At 37.1% G+C, this 24,418-nt stretch overlaps 2 protein-coding genes across 2 annotated transcripts; one reads left to right on the top strand and one right to left on the bottom strand.

The window, feature by feature from the left end:
• The first annotated feature begins 1,157 nt into the window (after window positions 1-1,157).
• On the top strand, window positions 1,158-5,920 carry LOC137739854 (uncharacterized). Its single transcript, XM_068479576.1, has 7 exons — window positions 1,158-1,320; window positions 1,413-2,456; window positions 2,608-2,677; window positions 3,341-3,759; window positions 3,902-3,971; window positions 4,699-4,878; window positions 5,520-5,920. Exons 2-6 carry the CDS (start codon window positions 1,429-1,431, stop codon window positions 4,849-4,851), a joined length of 1,740 nt encoding a protein of 579 aa, XP_068335677.1. The 5' UTR covers window positions 1,158-1,320; window positions 1,413-1,428; the 3' UTR covers window positions 4,852-4,878; window positions 5,520-5,920.
• A 35-nt stretch (window positions 5,921-5,955) lies between these two features.
• Window positions 5,956-9,452, bottom strand: LOC137739855 (glucose-1-phosphate adenylyltransferase small subunit, chloroplastic/amyloplastic-like). Its single transcript, XM_068479577.1, has 9 exons — window positions 8,978-9,452; window positions 8,568-8,864; window positions 8,172-8,441; window positions 7,859-8,038; window positions 7,367-7,470; window positions 7,139-7,250; window positions 6,851-6,949; window positions 6,574-6,693; window positions 5,956-6,318 (listed from the first exon to the last, which is right to left on the bottom strand). The coding sequence occupies exons 1-9, from the start codon at window positions 9,227-9,229 to the stop codon at window positions 6,202-6,204; spliced, it is 1,551 nt and encodes a 516-aa protein (XP_068335678.1). The 5' UTR covers window positions 9,230-9,452; the 3' UTR covers window positions 5,956-6,201.
• Window positions 9,453-24,418: the final 14,966 nt, after the last annotated feature.

Below are 24,418 nucleotides of genomic sequence, written 5' to 3'. Positions count from 1 at the left end.
ATTATGACTTGTTTATTGTAGAGACGGACTTGCATGACATAAGTTCATCGCTATGTAGCATCATGTGCCAATAGCACAAAGATATGTGTTACCTTTTATACATATGTCATTGTGTTATGGGCACGAAACGTCACCGTAGTAATGAACTCGTGTCATAGATAATGTGTAACATCCCACATCGTCCAGGGGAGTGATATTTAAATGTATATTCTTATCCCTACTTAGCACGAGGCCTTTTGGGAGCTCACTGGCTTCGGGTTCCGTAGGAACTCCGACGTTAAGCGATAAGGGGGCTAGAGCAATCCCATGATGGGTGACCTACTGGGAAGTTGCTCGTGAGTTCCCAGAAACAAAACCGTGAGGGAATGGTAAGCCCAAAGCAGACAATATCGTACTACGGTGGTGGAGCAGGCCCGGAAAGTGATCTGCCCCGAACCGGGATGTGACATATTGTATAGGCTCCTTGTATGACTTTACTCAATTATTCGATGAATTATTAATTATAACTATCTCATGGCTCATATTCTTCAACTTTAATAGTAGACTATTGTCCAATTATAATTAAAAATGAATGATAAGGTACTTGTAGTTTATTTGATCATAGAATTCTCTATCGCACCCAAACTCACAAGTTCGAAACCCTCCTTCACAATTTTACTTAATAGAAAAAAAAAAAAAAAAAAAAGTACTGGATGAAGGGGAATATGTAAGGCAAGATGAGATCATGCAAAAAATTGAACAAAAGAATTCGGGCCAACTACATTTGACCGTGTTGAGGTTTGTGGAGTTTCAAAATGGACCATGAAATTTCAATTTTCTCATTTTACAGTATAATATATTAAAATCATGTCAATTTATGTGCTTGGTTGGATCAATTGTTTAATATTTTATTAAATTGACGACATAATAAATGTGAGATTCTTATAAGAGCTCGTGCAAATCCATTTACATTATATTGATAAAATTTTTTTATCAATTTAATAAAAGATTAGATAATCAAAGAAGCAAAAGGTGTAAATTATAAAACTCAAAAATTCAAAGTTTAATATAAAAACTAGAACCTCGTGATTCTTTTTTAAAAATATCAAATTTGAAGGCAGTAAAATGGAGCTAGCTCAAAATTTTCATACGAAATATTCTCACTCGGCAAAATACCTCATCACTAATACGACGTCGTATCACTATCTTGCACAGTACGAGCGCATGGTCGCACCGAGAGAGCTTCAAAGGAAGCGCAAAAGCCGGACAGTTTATCCTCGCCCCCTCCCCGCCAAAACCTCCACAATTTCAACTGCAGCGCCGCCTCGAATCTTCCCTCAGGTGGGTTTCTTCTAAATTCCTCAAATTTCAAATATTTTCCCTCTTTTTCTGCAACAATTTTGACGGATTATGATGCTGGTGTGAGTTCTTAGTCGTACAATTCGAACAATGGGTGTTGAAGAATCTATGGAATTGGATGGATTGTTAGAAGTAGAGAATTGTGTTAGGTGTAACGATGGTGGTTCTGGAAGTAGGAAATTGTTGGTTTGTAGTGAGAAGGGATGCCCAATTGCTCTCCATGAGGAGTGCATGTGTGCAAGGCCCGTTTTTGATCAATTGGGAAAGTTTTACTGCCCGTATTGCGCGTATAAGCGGGAGTTTTTTCGGTGTCGGGAGTTGGGGAGGAAGGTAATGGTGTCCAAGAGTGTGTTGTCTAAGTTTATTGATGCAGGAGAGGGGGAGGATTGTGGGTGTGAGGAGGGCGGGCGGGGTGGTGTTGAGGTTCGGGGTCAGTCTGTGGGAGTAGAAGGAGGTGGAGCTGCAGAAGGGGGAACTGACCAGAGGAGGGAGATTGAAGATGTAAGGGGTGAGGAGAGCATAGATGAGGACCCTGATGAGGAGGAAATTGTTGAAGAGACACAAGAAGAGGATGCAGAGCCAAGAGAAACAATGAATAACGACAATGCACGTGATGGATTAGACCGAAAAGATGAGGAGGATTGTCGAAGGGTGTCAGAGGAGAGCAAGGGAGGAAGTGATGATGAAGAACAAGAAGAGGAGACAGAGCCCCAGAGTAGTTGTTGTGTACAAGAAATGACAAATAATCACAATGCACATGGATTATTAGACCAAAGAGATGAAGAGGATGGTAAACAGGTTCCTGAGGAGAATGAGGGCGAAAGTGAGGATGAAGAACAAATGCAGTCAGTAGAAAAGGAGGTGCCAGGAAATTCAACTGTCGTGTCTGAATCTGATGAGTTAGATACGGGGTCTCCACTAGTGAGGAAGAAGCGTTTCAAACAGAAGAGTAAAAGGATAAAACAGCCTCAAAATGTAGCTTCCTTAAGGACAGTGCCCTCTCCATCAAGGGAATCATCATCTCGTCAAACAAGGTCTGCAGAGGAGCATGCTAAAAACCAAAAGGGGAAAGCTAAAACCTTTTCCAAGAAGGAAAGAGAAAATCAGGAGTCTGCAAGGTGATCATGAGTTATGTTGTCAATTTTATGTCTATAGTTTATGAGGTTATCAATGTTGTTTGATATGTTTTATATGATAAGAGTAGATGGAATGATTCGATATTCTCATACAATTATTAATTGGTAATCATTTATTTCTCCTATTATGCAGAAACTTGGTACTTCCTAATGTGAAGGGTAAGAGATCAAAATGGACAGATGAAGAGATAAAAATGTTGAAGGTATTGTTCTTCCTGATTTTCCAGAATATGTTTCATCATTTGAAATTTTATCAGCTAACTATTGTCTAGATTCCTTCCCAACAACAGTATGACGATGCCTGATTTCATCTCTCAAGTTATTAAATTCACCTTTTTTTTTTGCTACAACTAGAAAGTGATACTGCCTTGTTCGGGTGGAAAATTTGGATTAGGAGTCAAAGTCAATTATCATACATATTGCTATTATGCCCTGGATGAGAGGATATATTGACATGGCATGCACTTTAGGAAATGTGGAACAAAACAAGCTACAAAATACAACTCCAAACCAATCTTTGTTTTCTCTGTGTCAATGGCGAAACTGTGACAGTCGGTTATTTATGCCTACATTAGGCCTTAAATGTCAATGAAGAAAACGAAGCTTAAAGCACACCTCTATAAAAATTTCAACTTCTTTGTCTTTTACATAGCCTTTTAAGTGCTGACTCTCTCTCTCCCTAACCTCTATCTCTCCTTTGGATTTTGAAAGAATTTTTGAAAAAAATTGCAAAGGTAAATAAGAAAAACGAAAAAAAGTTCGCTGGCTAGGGATAAAAAATGCTGTGCATGACTCATTTGAGTTAAGTACTTTCATATGATTTGTTTAAGTAGTTGGAGTCTAACTTAAGTAATCTTCGGCTCCAGGAGGGAGTGAGAGTTTGTGGAACATCAAACGGAAAGATGCAGTGGAAGAAAATTTTGGAATATGGTCATAAAGTGTTTCACAAAACCCGTGAACCAGTTGATCTTAAAGATAAATGGAGGAGGAGCTTGGGGAAAGAAAATAAAGATAACGCACATGATGGATTCGACCAAAGAGATGAGGAGGATGGTATAAGGCTGTCTGAGGAGAATGAGGGCGAAAGTGAGGATAAAGAACAGATACGATCAGTAGAAAAGGAGGCGCCTGGAAAGTCCACTGTTGATTCAAAATCTGAAAAGTTAGATACTGGGTCTCCTCTGGTGCGAAGCAAGCAACTCAAACAAAAAGCTAAAACGAAAGAACAGCCTCCAAATGCTAAAACCTTTTCCAAGAGGGAAAGAGAAATTCAGGAGTCTTCAAGGTGACCGTGAGTTGTATTATCAATTTTAAGTCTAGTGTTTATGAGGTTATGTATGGAGTGTGGTATGTAACTATGAAAATGGTCATTTGATATTCTCATAATTACTAACTGGTGGTCATTTATTTCTCCTATTCTGTTGCAGAAACTTGGTACTTCCTAACGGGAAGCGGAAGAGATTAGATTGGACAGATGAAGAGTTAAAAATGTTAAAGGTATTTGTTTCTTGTTGGCTTCCTGCCTTTATGGAATAGATTTATCATCTGATATAGTGTCAGCCAATTATGTTGAAATTCCTGCTAAACAGTATCGTGAACCTGATTTATCTCTATTTATCAAATTTGGCCACAATTAGAAACTGGTACTGCTGCATTCTATGATACATCTCTCCCTTTCTCTTTTATTTAGGAAGGAAAACAAATTGGGTTAGGAGTTTAAGTCAGCTATCATAGATTTTTCTATATACCTTTGATGAGTGGAAATTTATATTGACATATCATGTGCTAGATCATGACACGCGCTTTTGGAAATGTAGGACAATCTACAAAATACAACTCCAAACCAACTTTTTTCTTACTTGTCTCAATGGCGAAACTGTGTCAGTGGGGACTTTTATGGGTAAATTAGGTCTTGGTATCAATAAAGAAAAACAAGCTTAAAGCATACGTATATTAATGATATAAATCACTGGCAGTGTCAAAGTTTTCAAATTCTTTGTCTTGTACGTAGCCTTATATATGCTGAGTTGTGTTTTTTTCCCCGGACTGTGAAAAGTTCTTTAAAAAAATTTACTTCAGAAATTTGCAAGGGTAAATCAGAAAGAGGTTAAAAACTTTGCTGGCCAGGGTATAAAAAATGGTGTTGCATGAGTGAGTTGAGCTCAGCACTTTCTCCTGATTTCTCAAGTAGTTGAAATCTAACTCAAGTAGTCTTCGATTCCAGGAGGGAGTGAGACTTTATGGAACATCAAATGGAAAGATGCAGTGGAAGGAAATTTTGGAACATGGTCATAATGTGTTTCATGTAACCCGTCAACCAGTTGATCTTAAGGATAAATGGAGGAGGTACTTTTGCGAAAAAGCTAGAAAAAGGTGAACATCACTTTGGACTCGCATAAAACAGGTAACTACAGTATCCGCAGTTCATTTATTTTATACTTTTGTAGAATAAATATGTGGATCAATATTTATGTAGATTTTTAGTTTTCTATATCATATTTGAGCACTTTGGAAGCAGAAGGGTTTTGGGTTGGCCATAATAGTAAAGATATTGTAGCTAGTCTTTCTTTGTTAACCACGTGCTCAAACTATATTTATATTCAATTGGAAAACTGGCCACTAGATTATCCACAGATGTGCATCCGCGTAGAATGATTTTGTTATAGCTAGTGCCAAAGGACATTGAGTAGTATGTTTCTAACTTTCTAACGGTTTGGGATGTCTCGAAACCTTGTAACAAGTGGTATTAACAATCTTATCTTACTTCTTGCCTGCAAAATCAAATTATAATGCCTGCGCCATTCACTTATCGTCAATTTCTAGCCTTCGATAGAAACTAAGGAATTCAAGCAGTAATGATTAATATTATCCCAACTTTCTGTCAAGTACATGCAACCCTGTTATTTGAGCTGTGTGGTCTTATACACATGGTGTAACCAATTCACTCTCATATCCTAAATTCCTCAATTGAAAATTGATGCCTCGGAAGCCAATTTCTTGTCTATAACATTTACTAATTATACGAAACTGATTGTGTTTCTACAGGTAATGGCAATGTTGGTCAAGAATGTGCTATATGTGTGCATTAGAATGGTTGATGAGTGGGATGGAATCGACCAATTTGTACGTCAATGGTAATTTATGTGGTCGGCATTTCACTTCAACCTGGTGTTAACCAAAGCACAGCATTAAACCCAAAAGAAAATTCATCCTCAAGGTTCAAAACGCAAGCATTGTCATGAAGTTGCCGAAACTTGTCAGCCAAGGAGCTTCAGCCATCGAGGATTTCCTTTCGTAGATCACATTAGGACCTTTTTCACTTGTGTAGTTTTATATAAAGGATGTATCAATGTCATAATCTTGAAGTTTCAGATACTAAATTCTGTGAACATGGGTATGATTACGATGTTTCTTGAGCAATAAAGTGTTCTAGTTTTCGAGCATCACTTTCCCGAGTGACTTCGTAAGGTATTGTAAGATGTGAGGTGAACAATTGACAAAAAAACTTTTATTTGAGATAGAAGTGGAGCATCTACAGAGCAAATTCCTGAGGTCTCTTCCTCAATAATTACATCGTAGTTCACTGAAATGTACGTTACATGAACAGAAGACAGAACCGCTCAAAGTGCTCGTTAAGTTGCTGTAGCAGCGTACTTGTGGCTCCTCTCAGCCCAGTAACTAGAAAGAACCTCCGCTGTCAGCATTAAACGAGCGGAAAATAAGGTGGCTAGATTACCGTTCCACTAGGAATCAAGGCATCCTTGATCACTGTGACAATCGCGCTCTTTATGAAATATCCGTCTGTTTCCCTTGCTGCTTCTTGCACATTGTCGATATTGATAATCTGTAATTCATAATCATCGATGGTCAGTTTCACAAAGATAAAATATAAACTGTTTCGTGTGATCAACTAAGAAGAATAAATTTATAATATGAATGTATGTCCAACACGACCTTGGCATCGAATGTAAGCAGGAAATAGGAAGTACACATAGGAATCGGTTTTAAATTTCCATTTAATAAGTTTCAAATCGGCTATAAGATTTAGACTTCAAATTAATAAACTGAAAAGATCATGTTATGCAGACAATATCCTCACCTTAACATTTTCTCCAATTCGAGCATTCTTATCAATTATAGCTCTCCTAATGTGAGAATTCTTGCCAATACCGATTGGAACGCTACCCTTTGCAGCTAGAAACCTCCTGTCAGCATCAGTCTGGGGCAGTCACAAGAATGGCATCAGTATAATCTATCTAACCCATAGAAATGTCAACCCTACAGTGACAATATTTGAAGGGAAGTCCATTCATCTTGATAAAACGAAAACATGTTTTATTGGGTCATGCCTTAAAATAAAAAGAAGCAGGTTATACCTCATAGTAGTCAGCTCCCATCAGTAATGTGTCTTCAATGACAGCACCCTCCGCTATGCAAGACCGAAGCCCAACGACTGAATGGTGAATTTTACAGTTCTGTGTTTACGAAAAAAATAGGGTTGGGTCAAATGAGCAGGACTGCAATACATTATTCTGATCTCTATTTCTTTCAACAATAGCACATGGATGTAAGTGTTTCCGAAATCGAAGAAAACAAGGGACTAGGATATGACATTATAATGGAATATTTTAGCAAAATGATGAATATTTCTACAAGGAACTTACCTTTATTACACATCCCTCGCCAATAACACTATCTGTGACATCAGCATCAAGCATTTTTGATGGGGGTAAATACCGAGGTTGGGTGTAGATTGGGGATGAACGATCATAAAAGCTACAGTATTAAGTTCGAAATTAGGCAGGAATATTAAATCGAGATCAAACTGATAGCATAACATATCAATTGGCCCAACAAAACAGATAACAAACAAGTTAAAGAATAAAAGGTACCTGAAATCTGGAACTGGTTTTTTTGTTATCCCCAAGTTTGCATTGTAGAAAGCTTCAATGGTACCAATATCTTCCCAGTAGCCATCATACAGATAAGCTTGAACCTGTAGGCATTACTAATTAGTATTCCAGTGGCTGAATATCTGGATGAAGGGAAGCAGGGTAAAGAACGTATGGAACTGGGAAATACTATCATATAAAATCAATTTAGGACGTCGTCTTTTTCAGTAGAAAGGGATTTGTTCAGTTTTCAATGAACGATATTTGCAATTGTGTAATACCAGACTATAATGAAGTTCCGATTGTTAATTCTGCATAACAAGATTTAATAGAACTTGGGTGTTTCAATTGAACAAGAGCTTGAGACTAGTCCATCCAATACACTTAACAATTATTCCAATCTTTTTCCCCCAAAGTGGACGATGCAAAAGAACCTCTTTTGATAGATCGTAACATAAAAAGTACAGATTAAAATACAACATGAAAACTTACCCTCAAACCAATGGAAGTTGCACCTGGAATAACTTCACTCCCGAAATCATTTGCACCAGGAAACTTGTCTCGAAGTAGATCTAACATGACATTTTTGCTCACAACATATATACCCATACTGGCAATATAAGGCATCTCTTTAGCTCTCTCATCATCAAGACCCAAGATAGTAGTATCAACCTAAAACAAAACAGAAACAACATTTTGTATCGGTGATCAATTACACAACATAACCCACAAGCGCTCCAATTCACAATGAAACAAATACGTAATGCACTGAATAATTTAAACAATTTGCAAGTGGATCTTTCACCTTCATAGCTTTGAGTTGCTCCCCTTTGGGTTTCTCAGCAAACTCAATAATCCTTCCCTCTTCATCAATCTTCATCAAACCAAAGGCGGTAGCACGCTTCTCATCCATGGGCAGAGCAGCCACAGTGATGTCTGCATCAGTTTCTCTATGTGCCTGAATAAACCTCTCATAGTCCATCCTATACAAGTGGTCCCCAGCAAGAACCAAAAACTCCAACACATTGTGCTCCTCAAACAACCACAAATACTGCCTCACGGCATCCGCGGTGCCCTGCAAACCATCAAAACCAAATATCCAACTCAAAAACCAAACCAAAACCCAATATCCAAACTCAAAAACCAATCGAAACCCGATTCCCAACACAACCCCACAATTACTAAACAAGCGTTTAATCACCTGAAACCAATTGGGATTCTCTGGGCTCTGCTGGGCAGCAAGAACCTCAACAAAGCCTTCGTTTTTGTAGCCACCCATGTTACTAGCATAAGCACGAGAAAGATGGCGATTGAGCGAAGCGGAATTGAACTGGGTCAGCACGTAGATCTTGGATACGTTGCTGTTGAGGCAATTACTGACTGGGATATCGATCAACCTGTAGTTTGCTCCCAATGGAACAGCAGGCTTCGCACGCTTCTTTGTCAATGGGTAAAGCCTCGTCCCAGCTCCCCCACCCAGTATAATCCCCAACACACTCTACACATCAACACAATCAAAATTCCCAAAATTTCAATCAAAACAAGAACGCATTATGCTAATGCCTATAACAAAAGCGTCAAATGCGATAGAGAGAGAAATGAATTACTCACCCGGCTCGCATCGGGATCAAGACACGTCTGAGAGTTCTTGGAATCGGAAACAGCTTTGGGAGACACAACCAGCGGCGGGACTCTGTTAGTGGGCGATCTCCTCAAACAGGTGCTGGGCGCGGAGATTTTGGTCCCGGAGAGATGAGAGCCGCTGAACGAGAGGCGGCTGATGTTATGGTTCTGCTTCGAGTTCGGCAACACCGACGATCGGGACGTGAGCACTCCGCCTGCTGACATCGAAGAGGACGCCATGGAAGAAGAAATTCCAGAGAGAGAATTTCAGAGAGTTGCAGAGGGCAGAGAGTGGAGTGTGGGAACTCGGGAAGTGGCAGCTTTGATGATATATCGGGACACATTTACCCTTACATTTTGGTGTTAATTACGCAAACCCGACCTCAAATTCAAAATTCCTCAAGCACGGGAGAGAGGGTATTATAGAACTTTCAACCATCTGTTAATATTAGTAGTTATTTGACGGAAGGGAAGGATCACCAAAAATCTGCGGAAATCGCGAGTATTTAAATAAGTGGAGGTCATTAAACGTCAGGTAACGGTGGATGGATCACATGTGGCATGCGGGGTTTGGGCCTAAGATTTACATCACATGTCACCACTTTTGCTTACCACCGTCTATTTTTTATTTATAGATAAGCATATATTTTGTGTGTGTGAATAATTTTATTTTATTTTTTATTAAGGAGTATGATTAGTTTTAAAAATTTAAAAAAAAAGTATGAAAAAATGATGGTGAGATAATTTCTCTTAATAAGTACATATTTTATCTTAATATTACATAATTTCTGCTTTGTCCTCCTTATGTAAACATTGTGTATCAAAAGTAAGAGTAAAATAGGAAAATTGGGGATATAATTGTTGTTTTCTCAAAAAATACAAAATTACAGTGTTTGATACACTCAAAAGGATTTGGATTCTCTCCTGAGCTCAGGGGGCTGAGCCTCCTGAGCAAAGCATGTTGACAGTTAGATTTTGATGTAACGATTAAAATTATTATAACTATTAAAGAGATCTCCTATTTGTAGCCGTTGAATCAAAATCCAACAGTTCACGTGTTTTGCTGAGGAGGCTCAGCTCTCTAAACTCAAAAGAGGATCCAAATCCCACTCAAAATATACAATTATAAATATTTGGTCAATGTCAATTAAATATCAATACGAGTTGATATTACTTTTGATATATGCTATCTTTTTGGAGATTAATTTTCAATTGGTGTTCTGCTATGACAAATATTTCATATTCATAATTATTATGATATGCTAAAGTTGAGCGTATGACAATGCTTTATCAGTAACTGAAGGAAGTGATGATCTCGTCATGCTGAGCAATTTTCTTTTAAATTTCAAAACACATCAATCAATCAGATAATACATATCCTCCCAGGAAAATAAGGACAATGGCAGGTGAACCATCACCAAACTGGCTAGAAAGTCGTATGCGGCTATATTGATGTCTCTACTATCATATGTCAAATCAGTCAGCTCTATCTTACAGATTTTTCAGTGTTGGTAATGTATGTGAACTAGTCACCAAAATTCTAAATCGAAAGAAAACAATTGAGTGCCTGGTCGACCAGTGACCAACCCATTATTGTAACCGAGGAAACAGGCATAAACAAGTTAGGGTGAGGCAGTCTATTTTGTACCAGGGGCTGGGGCTCTATGCATCAGACTCTGATTGCTCCATCAGCTTCCACCACACCATTGATATATAAGCTATATAATTTAATTTCTAAACGTGTAGATGGCCCAGCTATATTTTGATTGTCTGTTGGTTGTACAATATAGTGCAGTATGATGTCCACAATGTAAAATCAAACTTTGTCGCACTACGTGATAATAATGTCATTTTGTGTTATGAATGATAATTTTTATTATGTAACATTAGACTGTAATCTTTGACGGTTGTAGTGTAATGTGTCCTTTATTGTAAGGACAATACTTGCATCATCTTTCACCACATAAGCTATGTTCGATTTTTGTTTAACTAAGAGAATCCAGATGTAGTAGTGTTACGTCTAAGCACAATGATGTTGAACATATATCTATCAATCGCAGTAAGAACTGAAAGTGTTTTCAACTTGATTCACCCAATGATAGATCTTTGTCTCAACCTCTAATGTCACAGATACCATATGATTCACGCCATGATTCTTGATCGTGTTTTGATTTTCTTGTTGGATTCCATGTGATTTTGTCTCTTGAAAAGGAAGGGTTCAAAGTGCTTGCCAAAAGTTCTCCAATCGCATAAAGTATCTGAATAAGAAACCATATAGAGTTGGACGATGAATATACACTCAGGAAACAGAAATATTCACATAGAACTGAAAGGAAGAGAAAGAGAAAAGATTTATAACCCTTATATATGGGCTCTCTGCAAAGGACTGGATAACAACTCTTGCCGATGGAGAAGGATTCTCTCCCCTCTTTTTTTTCCCTCCCCTTCCCTCCCCTTCTATTTGAACGGTCACAGTTAAGCTACGTAAACATATTATATTAATTTTTTTATAGAAAGAGAAAGACAAAATAGAGAATGTGATAGGAGGGAATAGAAGGGGATGGAAAGAGGAGGGGAGAGAATCCTAGTCCCTTGCAGATAGCGATAACAATAACATGTTACATATGGATCAGAATCCTCTCCTAATCTTAAAAAACCGAGTCTGCTGAGTAAGCAATCGTGCTCGTTGAAATTTGATCCAACGGCTACAAATAGGGAACCTTCTAAAATTTATAATAATTGTAGTCATTTGATTAAATTTTAACGATCACGATTGCCTACTCAGCAGCCTCAATTTTTAAAGGTCAGGGGAGGATCCTGATCAGTTACATATGGCAGGGTTGTTGTCCCCATTTGCAAAACTTATTCACATTCCAGGTGCGTCTTTGCAATTGCAGAGTACAATGTTACTTTTTTTTTCTTTTTAATTTATTGTGAGGAGACGATTGTACCTCAAATAATGAGTTACTTTTTTCTATTTACAAAGAATCACAGAGGATTGCTAAAGGAGGGCGAACAATGGATGAAAAAGACAGCTGTTTGCTGCCGCAATCATAGCTTCTCGAGAAAATAAAGATACTGGTTTTCCCGCGTTCATCAATGAAATTTTTTTTTATGTTGTTTATAGTTTCATGCTATATCATTCTCTTCCACGATCGCAACATTAACGTTTTTTAGAATTCTTATGTCATGTTAAGTAGAAAATGATATCCTAACATCCTTAACCACAAAGATGATAATAGGTATTTTTCACTTTTTTTTTGGCTATTACAACCACGATGATCACGTTTTCTGCTGCCCTTCTAATTATAATTCTTGATAAGTTCTGAATTGTGTTTCTGGTCATACTTCTTTCAAGTGTTGCAGTCACTTTATTTGCTTGGATGCAATTCCCCCTCCTAGTAAGAATTACTGTTTCTACTTACGGTAAATGAATATTTAATAGGAATACACACAACGAATAACACAAGGTTAGGCTTACTCCGCTAGTTCTTGTGAAGATGTACATAAGCTACGCACTCAAAGACTCGTGGGATAGTTGTAATGTGGAAGACAGAGAAACATGTTCTGCCAAAACCGTTAAAGGAGTGATAATTGTGAACTCGGAAGGACATTCGATTCATGAGATACACTGCATATGCCCAATAAGATTGGGAGTCGATGTTCCAAGAGCTTGAGATGTCTCCAAAATATGGCGGTTTTTCCATACCGCGACACCATTTTGTTGTAGAGTTTAAGGAATGTAGTCTCATGAAGAATGTCATTCTCGTTAAAAAACTGAGAAAGCTCCAAGTTAATATACTCACTACCATTTGTCTAACCGAAGGACCTTGATGGGAAGGAAAATTGAGTGCGAGTCCTTGAGTGTGAGTCAGTCAATAGAAATTTTGAAAAATAAAGCCAACCTTACTTTTATTTTACATCACATAAACCCAAGTCATCCTGGTGCAATCATTCGAAAAAGTAACAAGCCAACGTAACCCATGTTAAGTAGTAACAAGGAAATGACCCCAAACATCCGAATGAACCAAATCAAAAGGAAAATCTCTTTTATTGAAGCTCAAAGGGTAGAAAACACAATGACTTTTCGCTATAGTGCAAATATTACATTTTAACTGAGTCTTGAATACAGGAAAAAAGTAGAAAGTAACTTTCTTAAATAACTAAACGATGCATGTACAAGGCAGCGATGCCACAACCATATCTTCTGAACTCGTTCACTATCACAATTGCAAACTTGGTGTACTTGACCAGATGCCACATCGTCTATAACCCATTCCTCTTAGTGTCACGTCTAATAATCACTCGAGTTAGGATATCTTGAAGTAAGCAAAATGTGCGAAACATTAATACGGTACAATCTAATTGTTCGGTAGTTTGACCGACTGAACAAAGATTTTTTGATAAAGAAGGTATAAGCAACGTACCATGCAAAGATAAAGTGGGACTAAGAGCAATTGAGCCCGTTCCTGTAACAGGAACCATGTCAACATTGGCAGTGACACCAATTTTTTTATTAAGTGAAATCATATATTCAAACAACGATTTATTATAAGACATGTGGTCAGTTGAACCCGAATCAATAATCCAACCGGAATCTTTACCTTCCGATGTAATCAAGGCTTTACCAAGGTTACTTGTATCATCCATAGCATCAGAGGAAGAGTTAAGTTAATTAAGAAGAGATAGAACCGCTTCAAGAGTAGTAGTGGCTGAACTACCCTCTTCTCGGCCAGCAGCTACCGCTGCTACCCTTGTGCCTCATTCAGCCGCCACCTTGGCTTGCCTTGCGCGGCGATCAGCTTCCTTCTCAGCCTTAAGTTTTTCACGTTGCTCCAGAAACCAATCAGGAAAGCCATGCTTTTTGAAACACGTCTCATCCGAGTGTCGAGTGCCATTCAAGAATCACAGTGGAGTTTATCCTTATCCACTGAACAAAGAGTGGTACGGAACACTCCAAATGAATAATTTTTAGCCACCATGGCCATTGAGGACTCACCAGCTGATCCCTTATTCCCAAGCATAGTATAATGACATTGGGCTTCATAACGAATGCTATTGAACCATTCATTCAAACTAGGAAGTGGTTTTGTTTGCAGAAGATCACTCCGGACGCGGTCGAATTCCTCATCAAGTCCAACGACAAAATCATAAACCTGGTCTTCATTACCTCTTCCTTGCGGCTCTTCAAATTAGCAACACACACCATTTTGCTTGGGCGACGCTGGTCGAGGTCTTACCAAATGCTTTTCAATACGATAAAATACACGTTGATTGGACGACCCTCATGTTTGGTTTGGGTAGCCCTGCAACAGAGCTCATAAGATCCATCATAGAACATTGGAGTTATAATCTGTAACATCCCACATCGTTCAGGGAAGTGGATCTTGTAAGCCTTATATGTATATTCTCATCTCTACCTAGCACGAGTTTTTTTGGGAGCTCGCTGGCTTCGGGTTTCGTAGGAACTTCAAAGTTAAGCGAGACCCACTGGGCAGACAATATTAATGATGGAGTCGAGTCCGAGATGTGGTGAGGGTCCGGGCTGGGATGTGCCATAATCTCCCAAATATCCTAAGCTGTAGGAAATTCGATGAACAATCCAACCAGATGAAGTTCTATGGTTTTGAACAACCAACCCCTAACAACTGTACTTCAGTGATCCGCTTAGTATAACCAGAACAGTTTCTTCAACATGGGGAGTTTTTTTTATCATCTTCGACCAAACCTTGAAATTTGAGTCACTCAACTTGAACCCAAACGGCATGCCGTTGATGTTGGTGGATTCATTGGAGATTGGTTCGCCGACCCTTCTTCTTTTCGGCCATCGGAAGTTAGGTGTTCAGATATGTTTGTGGCCGTATGGTATGGACCGACACTATTAAAGAAATTTGGCTGGGGTAACAAGCTTTTAGGGTTTTGGTTTGGTGCTAACCGGAAAACAACAACCAACGTAGGTTTTGTGCTGATCAAATATGGTTCGCTAGGGTTTTTTTTTGCGAAGAGACATGCCTAAACATGCTCTGGTGTCAAAATAAAAGTAGAAGAGTATTTGAGGAATAATTCAATTGTATTCTTCTCTCTCTTTTTTTTCTTTAAAAAGAGGGACAAACCACGGTTATCCATCCTTTTCGGAGGCTAGAAAGACTCATATAGGCATTTCAGCCTCCCCTAATCACAAATCTGGCTTCCACAAGGATATCCCTAATAAGGAGAGAACTACAATAATGAAAAAAATACAATAAGTTGAATCACGCCAACAATTCAGTACCAAATCCTTTACTGGTCTTAGTTTAAACCGAATTCTATGGGTCAACTTTCAACTAAGAATATATGCCATAAGTAAAAATACTAGAGTCTCTTTGGTTATTCACCCTTAGATTTGATATTAAGATTAGATCATCTCTAATCCTTGGGTTAAAACTTGAAATTTTTAACCTAAAATATTTAGGTTTTAATCCAGAAACAGTTTTTCTGATCCAACCCTTCTAGGTTAAATTTTTAGTCCAAAATTATTAAAGAATGAATTTAGTATAATCTTTTTTTTCTTAAAGTAACTTTAAAAAAACATATGTATAGATTATCTTAATGGACTAAATTTGCTCCAAGGGTTGAAATAAGTTGGGTTAGGTTTAGAACCTAAAATATGAGTTTTACTCCAAAAGTTGGAGTAGGTCTTAGAGGTTGAAATATTAAAAGTACATCTATTTATTCTCCATCCTTAACATCAAATCTAAGAATAAATCATCTGCATTCCTTCATCTAATTATTCTTCATCCTTAACAACGAATCTAAGAATAAATAATTATACATTTCTTGATCACTGGGTGATTGAGATAATTTAAACAAATAGACAAATAGATTGCCATAACCACAAGAATAACAAATGAATAATCGTGAGGACTCTGGACTCAAGTCATCTCCTGTTCTTTCTTTCCTGACTTTCTAAGCGTGACTATTGCCCTTTTTCTATTCTTTTGTATTGAGTACATTTGATTACTCTTGTCATGTTTACATAACATAACATGAAATCTCATCGGCAACAATTGTAATTTATTTATATTAATAAAATATAAACAATATTAGTATTATATTCTATCTAAAAGAATTTTGTTGTCTACATTTTTCTACAACCTCATTGCCCTTTTCCTTGACAATTCTTGACTTGCCACTGCCTTCGACCTTAGGTAGGTTTGCTTATTACATCCTATTCGGTTAATAACAATTCTTTGCCCAATATTCGCGTGGAGGTGGCGTGTCCAATTGATCCGTCATATTCCAGGAAAAGTTGCCCACCTCTTTCTTTTTTAAGCACCTTCCCACTTTCCCCCATTTTCTTATTAGTACTCTGGCGATGCAAGCCTTTACTTAATTCCTTATTTGCATGCATACTAGAGTTTAATAAGTAGCCAGCTGCAGTTTGTTGCACTTCCATTCATTTCACTCCGTAAGTAGTAATTAGACTACTTTAATTTCATTGCTATTCTTTTTTGTTTAGATAATACAGTATATGATATGGCTCTAATTTTTTGTTTGTTTAGTTAATACATATATGATATGCTCCACCAGAATCACAGGTTGAACATGGCACAAGGTGTTTGGAAGTCCATGGCGCGAGGTGTTTTCGAGACCATGGCAGGTGCGTTGAAGACGTCATTACATCCATCAAGCACAGGTATGTCTCAACAGAACAAATAAAATAATTCTTTCCCATTTCATTATCTAATTATATAATCTTCTATACTTTTTTCGTAAGAAAAAAAAAAAAAAAAAAAAGGGATATCACATTTTTATACCATGAGTATACTATCTGGGGGCAAGTGATGTATACATGCCACACCAATTAATAAATTTACCTGATTAAATGTTGATTGTATGCATAACTTGCTACATGAGATAATACAAAAATGTTCGTATAAATATGTGGCCTTCATATTAAAATTACTAATTATTAACCAAAAAAAAAAAAAACAGTTACAGTGGGAAATAAAATGGAGAGCAGAGAAACAAGTGAGAAAACAGGAAGAAATGAGAGTGTGTATTATTTTCATTAGAAAAAGAATAATGGTGTATGTAGCACCACTTATAAAATAAAATAATAAAAAAAAAACAGTTACAGTGGGAAATAAAAAGGAGAGAAGAGAGGAATAAGTGGGAAAATAGGAAGAAATGAGAGTGTAGTCATTGTTGAGTTTGATATAGCTGGACATTCATCTTCAAGAGATTGAACTTAAGTATAACTTATTCTTTTGCTCCATGCACCCTTATTTGTCTTATAGATGAGTTCATGTGAGAGAGTTCAACACAACCATGGTTCGTTAGTCTTATAGTTTGAAGCAATTGTTGCATTTTGGGAGACAAAAGCCATCAACCACCAACATCGTATTTAGGCATAAATTGTGTTCAGGACAACATGTCAAATTGTTTCAAGTTTTTTATTTTATTTTATATGAATGTGCATTAGCATTAGTATCTAATTAGATGAATGATTCTTGATATTTTTTTATGTGATTATATATAACAATTAATATCTATCCTAGTTTTCCAACATTTAGATTGTTAATAACTTAATAGCTAGCAATGATCCTATATAATCTTCCAATTGTCATATAATTTCATATGCACAATAATCAGAACCATTCCTGAAATTGAAGTTAAAAATTGTGAATGTTTGAAAAGCATGCATATATGTATACTAGAGGACTATTCGCAATAACAAAATAAGAAGAAAAAAAAAATGACAGGAATATCAGATGAATATAGCAAGTATGAGCCTTTCTTTGATGCTGTGAAAGCTGGTGATTGGAAAACTGCAAAGGAGTTTTACAACCAGCATCCAGAGGCAGTAAGAGCAAGACATCCGTTTTCCGGTAAGACGGCTCTTCACATGGCAGTTGATGCCAGGCAGACGAAGCTGGTGGAAAAACTGGTGAAGTTGATGGATGAGAAAGACTTGGAAATAAAATCGACAGTAGGTGGTGTAACAGCTCTTGGTGTTGCTTCAAATACGGGGATTACAGAAATGGCTGAATGCATGGTAAAAAAGAACAGAAAATTACTCACCATTCCCAATTCATTCAACATGATTCCACTTGTCAGAGCTTATTGCAACGGCTATTGGCATATGGCTCGGTACCTCTACTCCGAAACTCCAGTTGAATATTTATGGGCAGACAACGGACCTAGTGGCGCTACAATCATCTCCCAATCTTTTGCATCCAAAGAATTTGGTAAGAGTTTTAAATATATATGGCTAAATTATGGTCATGAATTCAGGGCGTCTGATAACCATTTTTTTTTCAGTTTTATCACTTTGTCCAAACACTGAAATGGTACCACCAAAATGTCACAACAGAAATTGCATGGGATTTAATTCAGTCGTGCCCAAAATTGGCCTTTACTATGGACCACTTCGACTCAACTCCTTTACATGCTTTGGCTGGTTTGCCTTCTTCATTCCGGAGTGGAGCACATCTCAATTTTTGGCAACAATGGATCTATGACCGTTAGCACCACATCTCCCTTCTCTTTCTATTAATATTATATATTTTCTCACTATTATATGACATATTTTCTTCCACAATTTTGCTGCAATTCAAGAGGAATTTTGATTATATTGAACTCATTTACAAGACATACATATGCAAAATTTGGTTGAATGATTGGTTTTCAGTTTTTTATCGCACTCCCTGAAAATTAATCTTTTAATGTATTTTTATGTTGATTATTATATTTTTTAACTCAAAAATTGAAATTTATAGTTTTTTTTTTTTTTTTGAACAAACGATTTCATGTACATCAACGGGGAGGGGGTAGGCATAGCCTCACAATTTATACTTATATTAATAAGACTTTAAGTAAAGCCATGAATTATGGAATTGAAAATATTAAAAAAAATAAAGTGACAAATGTACTCTAAATAAAATTTCACTTTATTCCTTACACTCTGTTTTGTCTGGTTTTACCACCTGAACTCTTCTTCTATGTCCCATGTTACTCCATTATGTCAACCCCGTTACTAAAACTATTAGCTTGCTGATGTTTTAGTAAATTTAGCAATTAAAAAAAAGTCAATTTAGTTTCAAAATGAAAAATCGATAACCCGATCGAGAGGAAGCTCGCAGGGAGGAGGTTGTGAGTGAGCAGGACAATGCGGGGTACGAGAGCAGCTGAGCACTGAGTAGGGTTAGGGTTAGGGACTTAGGTGTAGGGTTAAATCTTAAACATAAAACGGTGTCGTTTTAAACTTAAAAGGGTTTTGGTTCGGTTTCCAAATCCCTGAAATTGAAACCAAACCAATAGAATTTGGTTCAGTACCTAGTTCGATTCAATTTTTTTTCGATTTCTAGTTTTTCTGCTTCGATTCTGTGCCCGGTTCAGTTTTTTTCAGTCTTCGGTTTTTCAAATCCCACCCCTCTGTACATTCACCAAAATTAACCAAAAAAATTATTGTACCATAAAATGTAGATTATTCAAACTCAAAACATGGGTACATTCTTCAAAACCACACACACACACACACATTAGGCTTAAGAACATTAGTAAATTTTTTCGAATAAACCTGACATGGATACATTCTCAAATCAACAAAAAAGAATGTACCTGTATAAGTTTAAAAAATGGATTAAAAAAAATGAAATGGATTTTACATAAAAAAAATAAAAAATAAGAAGAGAGAAATTACCCATAATATACATTTCAAAGAACTCCACTAACTTTGAATGATTTCAAAGAGAGACAAAAACTCGAATCCTAACAAACCTAGCCAAAACACAAGCAAACCAGAATTTTAAAATTTCAACCATGCCCTCAATAGACTTGTTACTTAGCCATGTCAAGACTACAACCACAGCAAGTGGCCCAGTGGTAAGGGTGTAGACTGCGGCTTCCCAATAACAAAAAATGTGGGAGGTCTCATGTTCAATTGCTGAAATTTTAAATTTGATCTTGCAGAAGTGATGTAATTTTGAAATGATCTTGCAGAAGTGCAAGAATTTTGAAACTTATCTTGCAGAAATGCTGGAATTTTGAAACTGACCTTGCAAAAATGTTGGAATTTTGAAACTAATCTTGCAGAAGCACATATAAGATTTTGAAACTAATATTGTAGTAGTGCATGAAATATGAAACTAATTTGTAGAAGTGCAAAATTTTTGAAACTGATCTTGCAAAAGTGCATGGATTGTGAAACTGATATTGCATAAATTAGTTTTTACGGATGTAAAATATGTTTGAAGTTTTATAGATGGTGTAGTTTTCGACAAGTCTATTAGGAGCATGACTGGAATTTTAAAATTTTGGTTTACTTGTTTTTTAGCTAGGTTTGTTGGGGTTTGGGCTTTTGTATATCATTGAAATGATTCAAAACTACTTGAGTTCTATGAAATGTATTTTGTGTTTTTGTATCAATAGGTAAAGCTTTCTAAAAAAAATGGGTACATTTTACATATTAAAAAATTTGGTACATTTTACATATAACAATTTGGTATGTTGAAGAATGGGTACATTTAAAGTTATAAAAGTTTAAAAAATTATATGAATAGGTAGTTTAGGATTAAAAAATTGAAAATCTTTTTATATAGAATTGATGAGTACATACTTATTTTATTTATTTATTTATTATTATTATTATTTTTTTTTTTTTGTATTTTGTTAAATGTTTTAAATTGAAAATTAATTAGGAGATTAACAAGGGTATGAGTATTAAAATCCTAAATCAATTACTACTTTTTACTTAAAAGAATTATGTAACTGAGATTGTATATATACATATACATACATACATATGAAAGTTTTAACAATAAACCAAAACTTTTCTCTATGCATGCATGCATGCAGATATACATTACATCAAATATATAGGAGTTTAAAGTATTTGGATTGAGCTTGTACATGTTCTTATATTCTTCTCAGGCATAGACATACAACCTCCTCCTCTTACCGTCAATTTTACTGCTATAACTGTTCGGAATGAAGAAAATGGCCAAGCTAATAACAAAAGGACTCCCATGCGATCAGGTTTGCTATCCCCTCTCTCCCTACTTCCCGCCATAAAGAAGTCAGAAGTGGTGTCTAGCTAAACGGTAGGATCAAATTTGGGTGTTTAAAATGTATGTTACCCCTTTATCATTAGTTTTAACCAAAGTAGTTTATGATATTTTTCTTCATTGTAAGTGAGAAAATTCATAATCGACTTACTTAAATGACAAATTCGGTGTGCTTAATTATTTTGACTAATCCCTCCCTATCTTACTTTATGGACGAAATATTATGAGGGATAAGTTTTTTTTTTTTTTTTTTTTTTTTTTTTTTTTTTTTGTTCATGGCCAATCTATCTTCTATCTTCTTTTAATTTGGACAAAATGCGTAAAGTAGGGCATCAATTCTTCATTCAACATTTATTGATCTAGCAAGTTATCATATCCATCCCTTGACCTGATGTAGTATCATAATTAGAACGGTGGTAAGGTACCTTTTCCTTTTTCTTTTTCTCAATTGTTTTTCTGTATACCGATTATCATCTAGAAAGGTAATCAGTAAGCTGCATATTATATCCTATTTAAGTACTTGCGCCAACATTTTTGGATTTCCATTGCAGTGGCAGGTTTATTGGAAGGACTTGTTTCTCATTCAAAAAAGCAGAAGGAAGGCCTAGTTTCGTATATAGCTGAGAAACTTGGTATGCAAGTAACAATCTCATTTGTCGTAAATTTAAATTTAAATCAATTACTACAAGCTAGTTTAATGACAGTAACATTAGGGTTTTCAATGTCAACCCAGGAATCAGCCACATCTACAAGATCAAAACTGTCCATGTCCGGTCCCTTGCAGTTTTAGATGTCATGTGCAAAGAGATAAAGAAGTTGGTGTGAACACGAAAGATTCCTTGAAACAAGAAACCAGAATAACATGTACAAAATAATATTTTTGTGTTTATGATTTTGGGGTTACGATCTCTCTCTAATTTGGTCCTCTGATTCTATCTTCGTAGGGTGTAGGTTTGTGGATGAGTTGTTGATCCAAAGGGCCGTCGGGGCTTGATCTAAGGATGAACAATTGATGAACGGTTGAACACTTTCTTCAAGGGCCGTCGGGGCTTGATCTTGAATAATGGTTGTGTGGATTTCTTCAAGGGCTTTTGGGCTTGATCTTGAAGGTTGATGGATGAGCGGATCTTCAAGGGCTTTTGGGCTTAGTCTTGAAGAACGATTGGATGTGTGGATTTGTTTGTGCTGTTGATCCAAGGGGCCGTTGGGGCTTGATCTTAGGATGAACGATGAACACTTTCTTCAAGGGCCGTCGGGGCTTGATCTTGAGTTGGTGGAAGTTCTTCAAGGGCCGTTGGGGCTTGATCTTGAAGGAGGATTTGACGAAGAACGAAGAGTGCTTTCTTGATCCTTCGGAATTCTTGGGAATTTGGATGCTTGAGAGCTTTGGAGTTTCAAAGCTTCAAGGATTTGGGGAATTCTCTTCCAATTTGGGAGTAGAGAAATGTATTTGTGAATTCCTTGATGCTTGATACCTTGATGGAGAAGCCTATTTATAGGCTTTGAGAATGAATCACCACCACAAAATATTTTTTTCCTTTCCAAGCACCATTGCCTAATTTTCCCACTTAATGCAATATTGAAATTGAAGTGGTGTAACTTATGGCCTAATTTCCCACTTAATGCAATATTGAAATTGAAGTGGTGTAACTTATGGCCTAATTTCCCACTTAATACCATTTTAAACTTGAAGTGGTCTAACTTATGGCCTAATTTCCCACTTAACACCATTTTAAACTTGAAATGTGTATGCTTTGTCATTGCCCAAAATGAGAAAAACTTGTTTTGATCCTCAATGGATTGAAATGTACTTGCCTTGTCATTGCCCAAAATGAGAAGAAAAACTTGTTTAGTCCTTCAAGGGTATTTCTTCCTATTTTGTTGAGTCACACGCCATGTGTACAATTTGTACAACACGTGGCGTATGCCATGTATGCCTTGACACGTCAAAACTTTAATGCATTGGTGAGCATTTGTTTTACTGAAATTTCGATGTCTACAAATGCCCCCACTTCAAGGCGCGTCGTATACATGTGCTTGTCACGTGTAGAAGATGCGTTTTGAAGTCCCTTAATGTAGATGTCAACCCAAGGGCCGTCGAGGCTTGATCTTGAATTGGGCTGGAAATTTCTTCAAGGGCCATTGAGGCTTGATCTTGAGTTTGACTGGAAGATTTTCTGGTTTCCTTCAATCGTTGATTTTCCACAAGCTTAGTCTTGAACTGGGCTGGAAATTTCTTCAAGGGCCATCGAGGCTTGATCTTGAGTTCGACTGGAAGATTTTCTGGTTTCCTCCAATCGTTGATTTTCCTTTGTGCTACTCTTGAACTGGGCAGCAGGAAATTTCTTCAAGGGCCATCGAGGCTTGATCTTGAGTTCGACTGGAAGATTTTCTGGTTTCCTCCAATCGTTGATTTTCCTTTGTGCTACTCTTGAACTGGGCAGCAGGAAATTTCTTCAAGGGCCATCGAGGCTTGATCTTGAGTTCGACTGGAAGATTTTCTGGTTCTTCAAGGGCCATCGAGGCTTGATCTTGAGTTCGACTGGAAGATTTTCTGGTTTCCTCCAATCATTGATTTTCCTTTGTGCTACTCTTGAATTGGGCAGCAGGAAATTTCTTCAAGGGCCATCGAGGCTTGATCTTGAGTTCGACTGGAAGATTTTCTGGTTTCCTCCAATCGTTGATTTTCCTTTGTGCTACTCTTGAATTGGGCAGCAGGAAATTTCTTCAAGGGCCATCGAGGCTTGATCTTGAGTTCGACTGGAAGATTTTCTGGTTTCCTCCAATCGTTGATTTTCCTTTGTGCTACTCTTGAACTGGGCAGCAGGAAATTTCTTCAAGGGCCATCGAGGCTTGATCTTGAGTTCGACTGGAAGATTTTCTGGTTTCCTCCAATCGTTGATTTTCCTTTGTGCTACTCTTGAATTGGGCAGCAGGAAATTTCTTCAAGGGCCATCGAGGCTTGATCTTAAGTTCGACTGGAAGATTTTCTGGTTTCCTCCAATCGTTGATTTTCCTTTGTGCTACTCTTGAACTGGGCAGCAGGATATTTTTGGTCTCCCCCGAAGGTCTGAGCTTTACTCCTTTTTTTTCTGTTTCTTTGTTCAATCTCTCCAATTCGTATTGAAGAGGGTTAGAGGATAGCTCAGCATATGCAGTTGTTGCTTGTCTCCACATGCTTTAATGTATCATTTTCACTTGCCTTACTTGCTCCCCTTTGCAGAAGTGGTCCCTTCTCTGGAAGTGTATCAACCGTTGAAGATGACTACTCGAGAGCAACGCTAGGTAAGCAACCAGGGAATAGATTCCAGGCAGTCGGTTCCAGATCGGAAGACTGACTCCAAGTGCCGGCTGATTGCTTCTTTCACTTTGCCATGCGAGT

This window comes from Pyrus communis, chromosome 7 (assembly GCF_963583255.1).
Source record: "Pyrus communis chromosome 7, drPyrComm1.1, whole genome shotgun sequence".
NCBI lineage: Eukaryota > Viridiplantae > Streptophyta > Magnoliopsida > Rosales > Rosaceae > Pyrus > Pyrus communis.
The sequence above is the reverse complement of the archived record's forward strand: the minus strand, read 5'-3'. Positions and strand labels throughout refer to the sequence as shown.

What these genes read in the sequence shown, in the direction of transcription:
- LOC137739854 (XM_068479576.1), top strand. Translation starts at nt 1,429, where the DNA reads ATGGGTGTTGAAGAATCTATGGAATTGGATGGATTGTTAGAAGTAGAG. An exon ending in AAGAGATAAAAATGTTGAAG is followed by an intron (nt 2,678 to 3,340) that starts GTATTGTTCTTC and finishes CTTCGGCTCCAG; the next exon opens with GAGGGAGTGAGAGTTTGTGG. An exon ending in AAGAGTTAAAAATGTTAAAG is followed by an intron (nt 3,972 to 4,698) that starts GTATTTGTTTCT and finishes CTTCGATTCCAG; the next exon opens with GAGGGAGTGAGACTTTATGG.
- LOC137739855 (XM_068479577.1), bottom strand. Translation starts at nt 9,229, where the DNA reads ATGGCGTCCTCTTCGATGTCAGCAGGCGGAGTGCTCACGTCCCGATCG. An exon ending in GCGAGGGATGTGTAATAAAG is followed by an intron (nt 6,950 to 7,138) that starts GTAAGTTCCTTG and finishes TCGTAAACACAG; the next exon opens with AACTGTAAAATTCACCATTC. An exon ending in TGGGAGCTGACTACTATGAG is followed by an intron (nt 6,694 to 6,850) that starts GTATAACCTGCT and finishes TGACTGCCCCAG; the next exon opens with ACTGATGCTGACAGGAGGTT.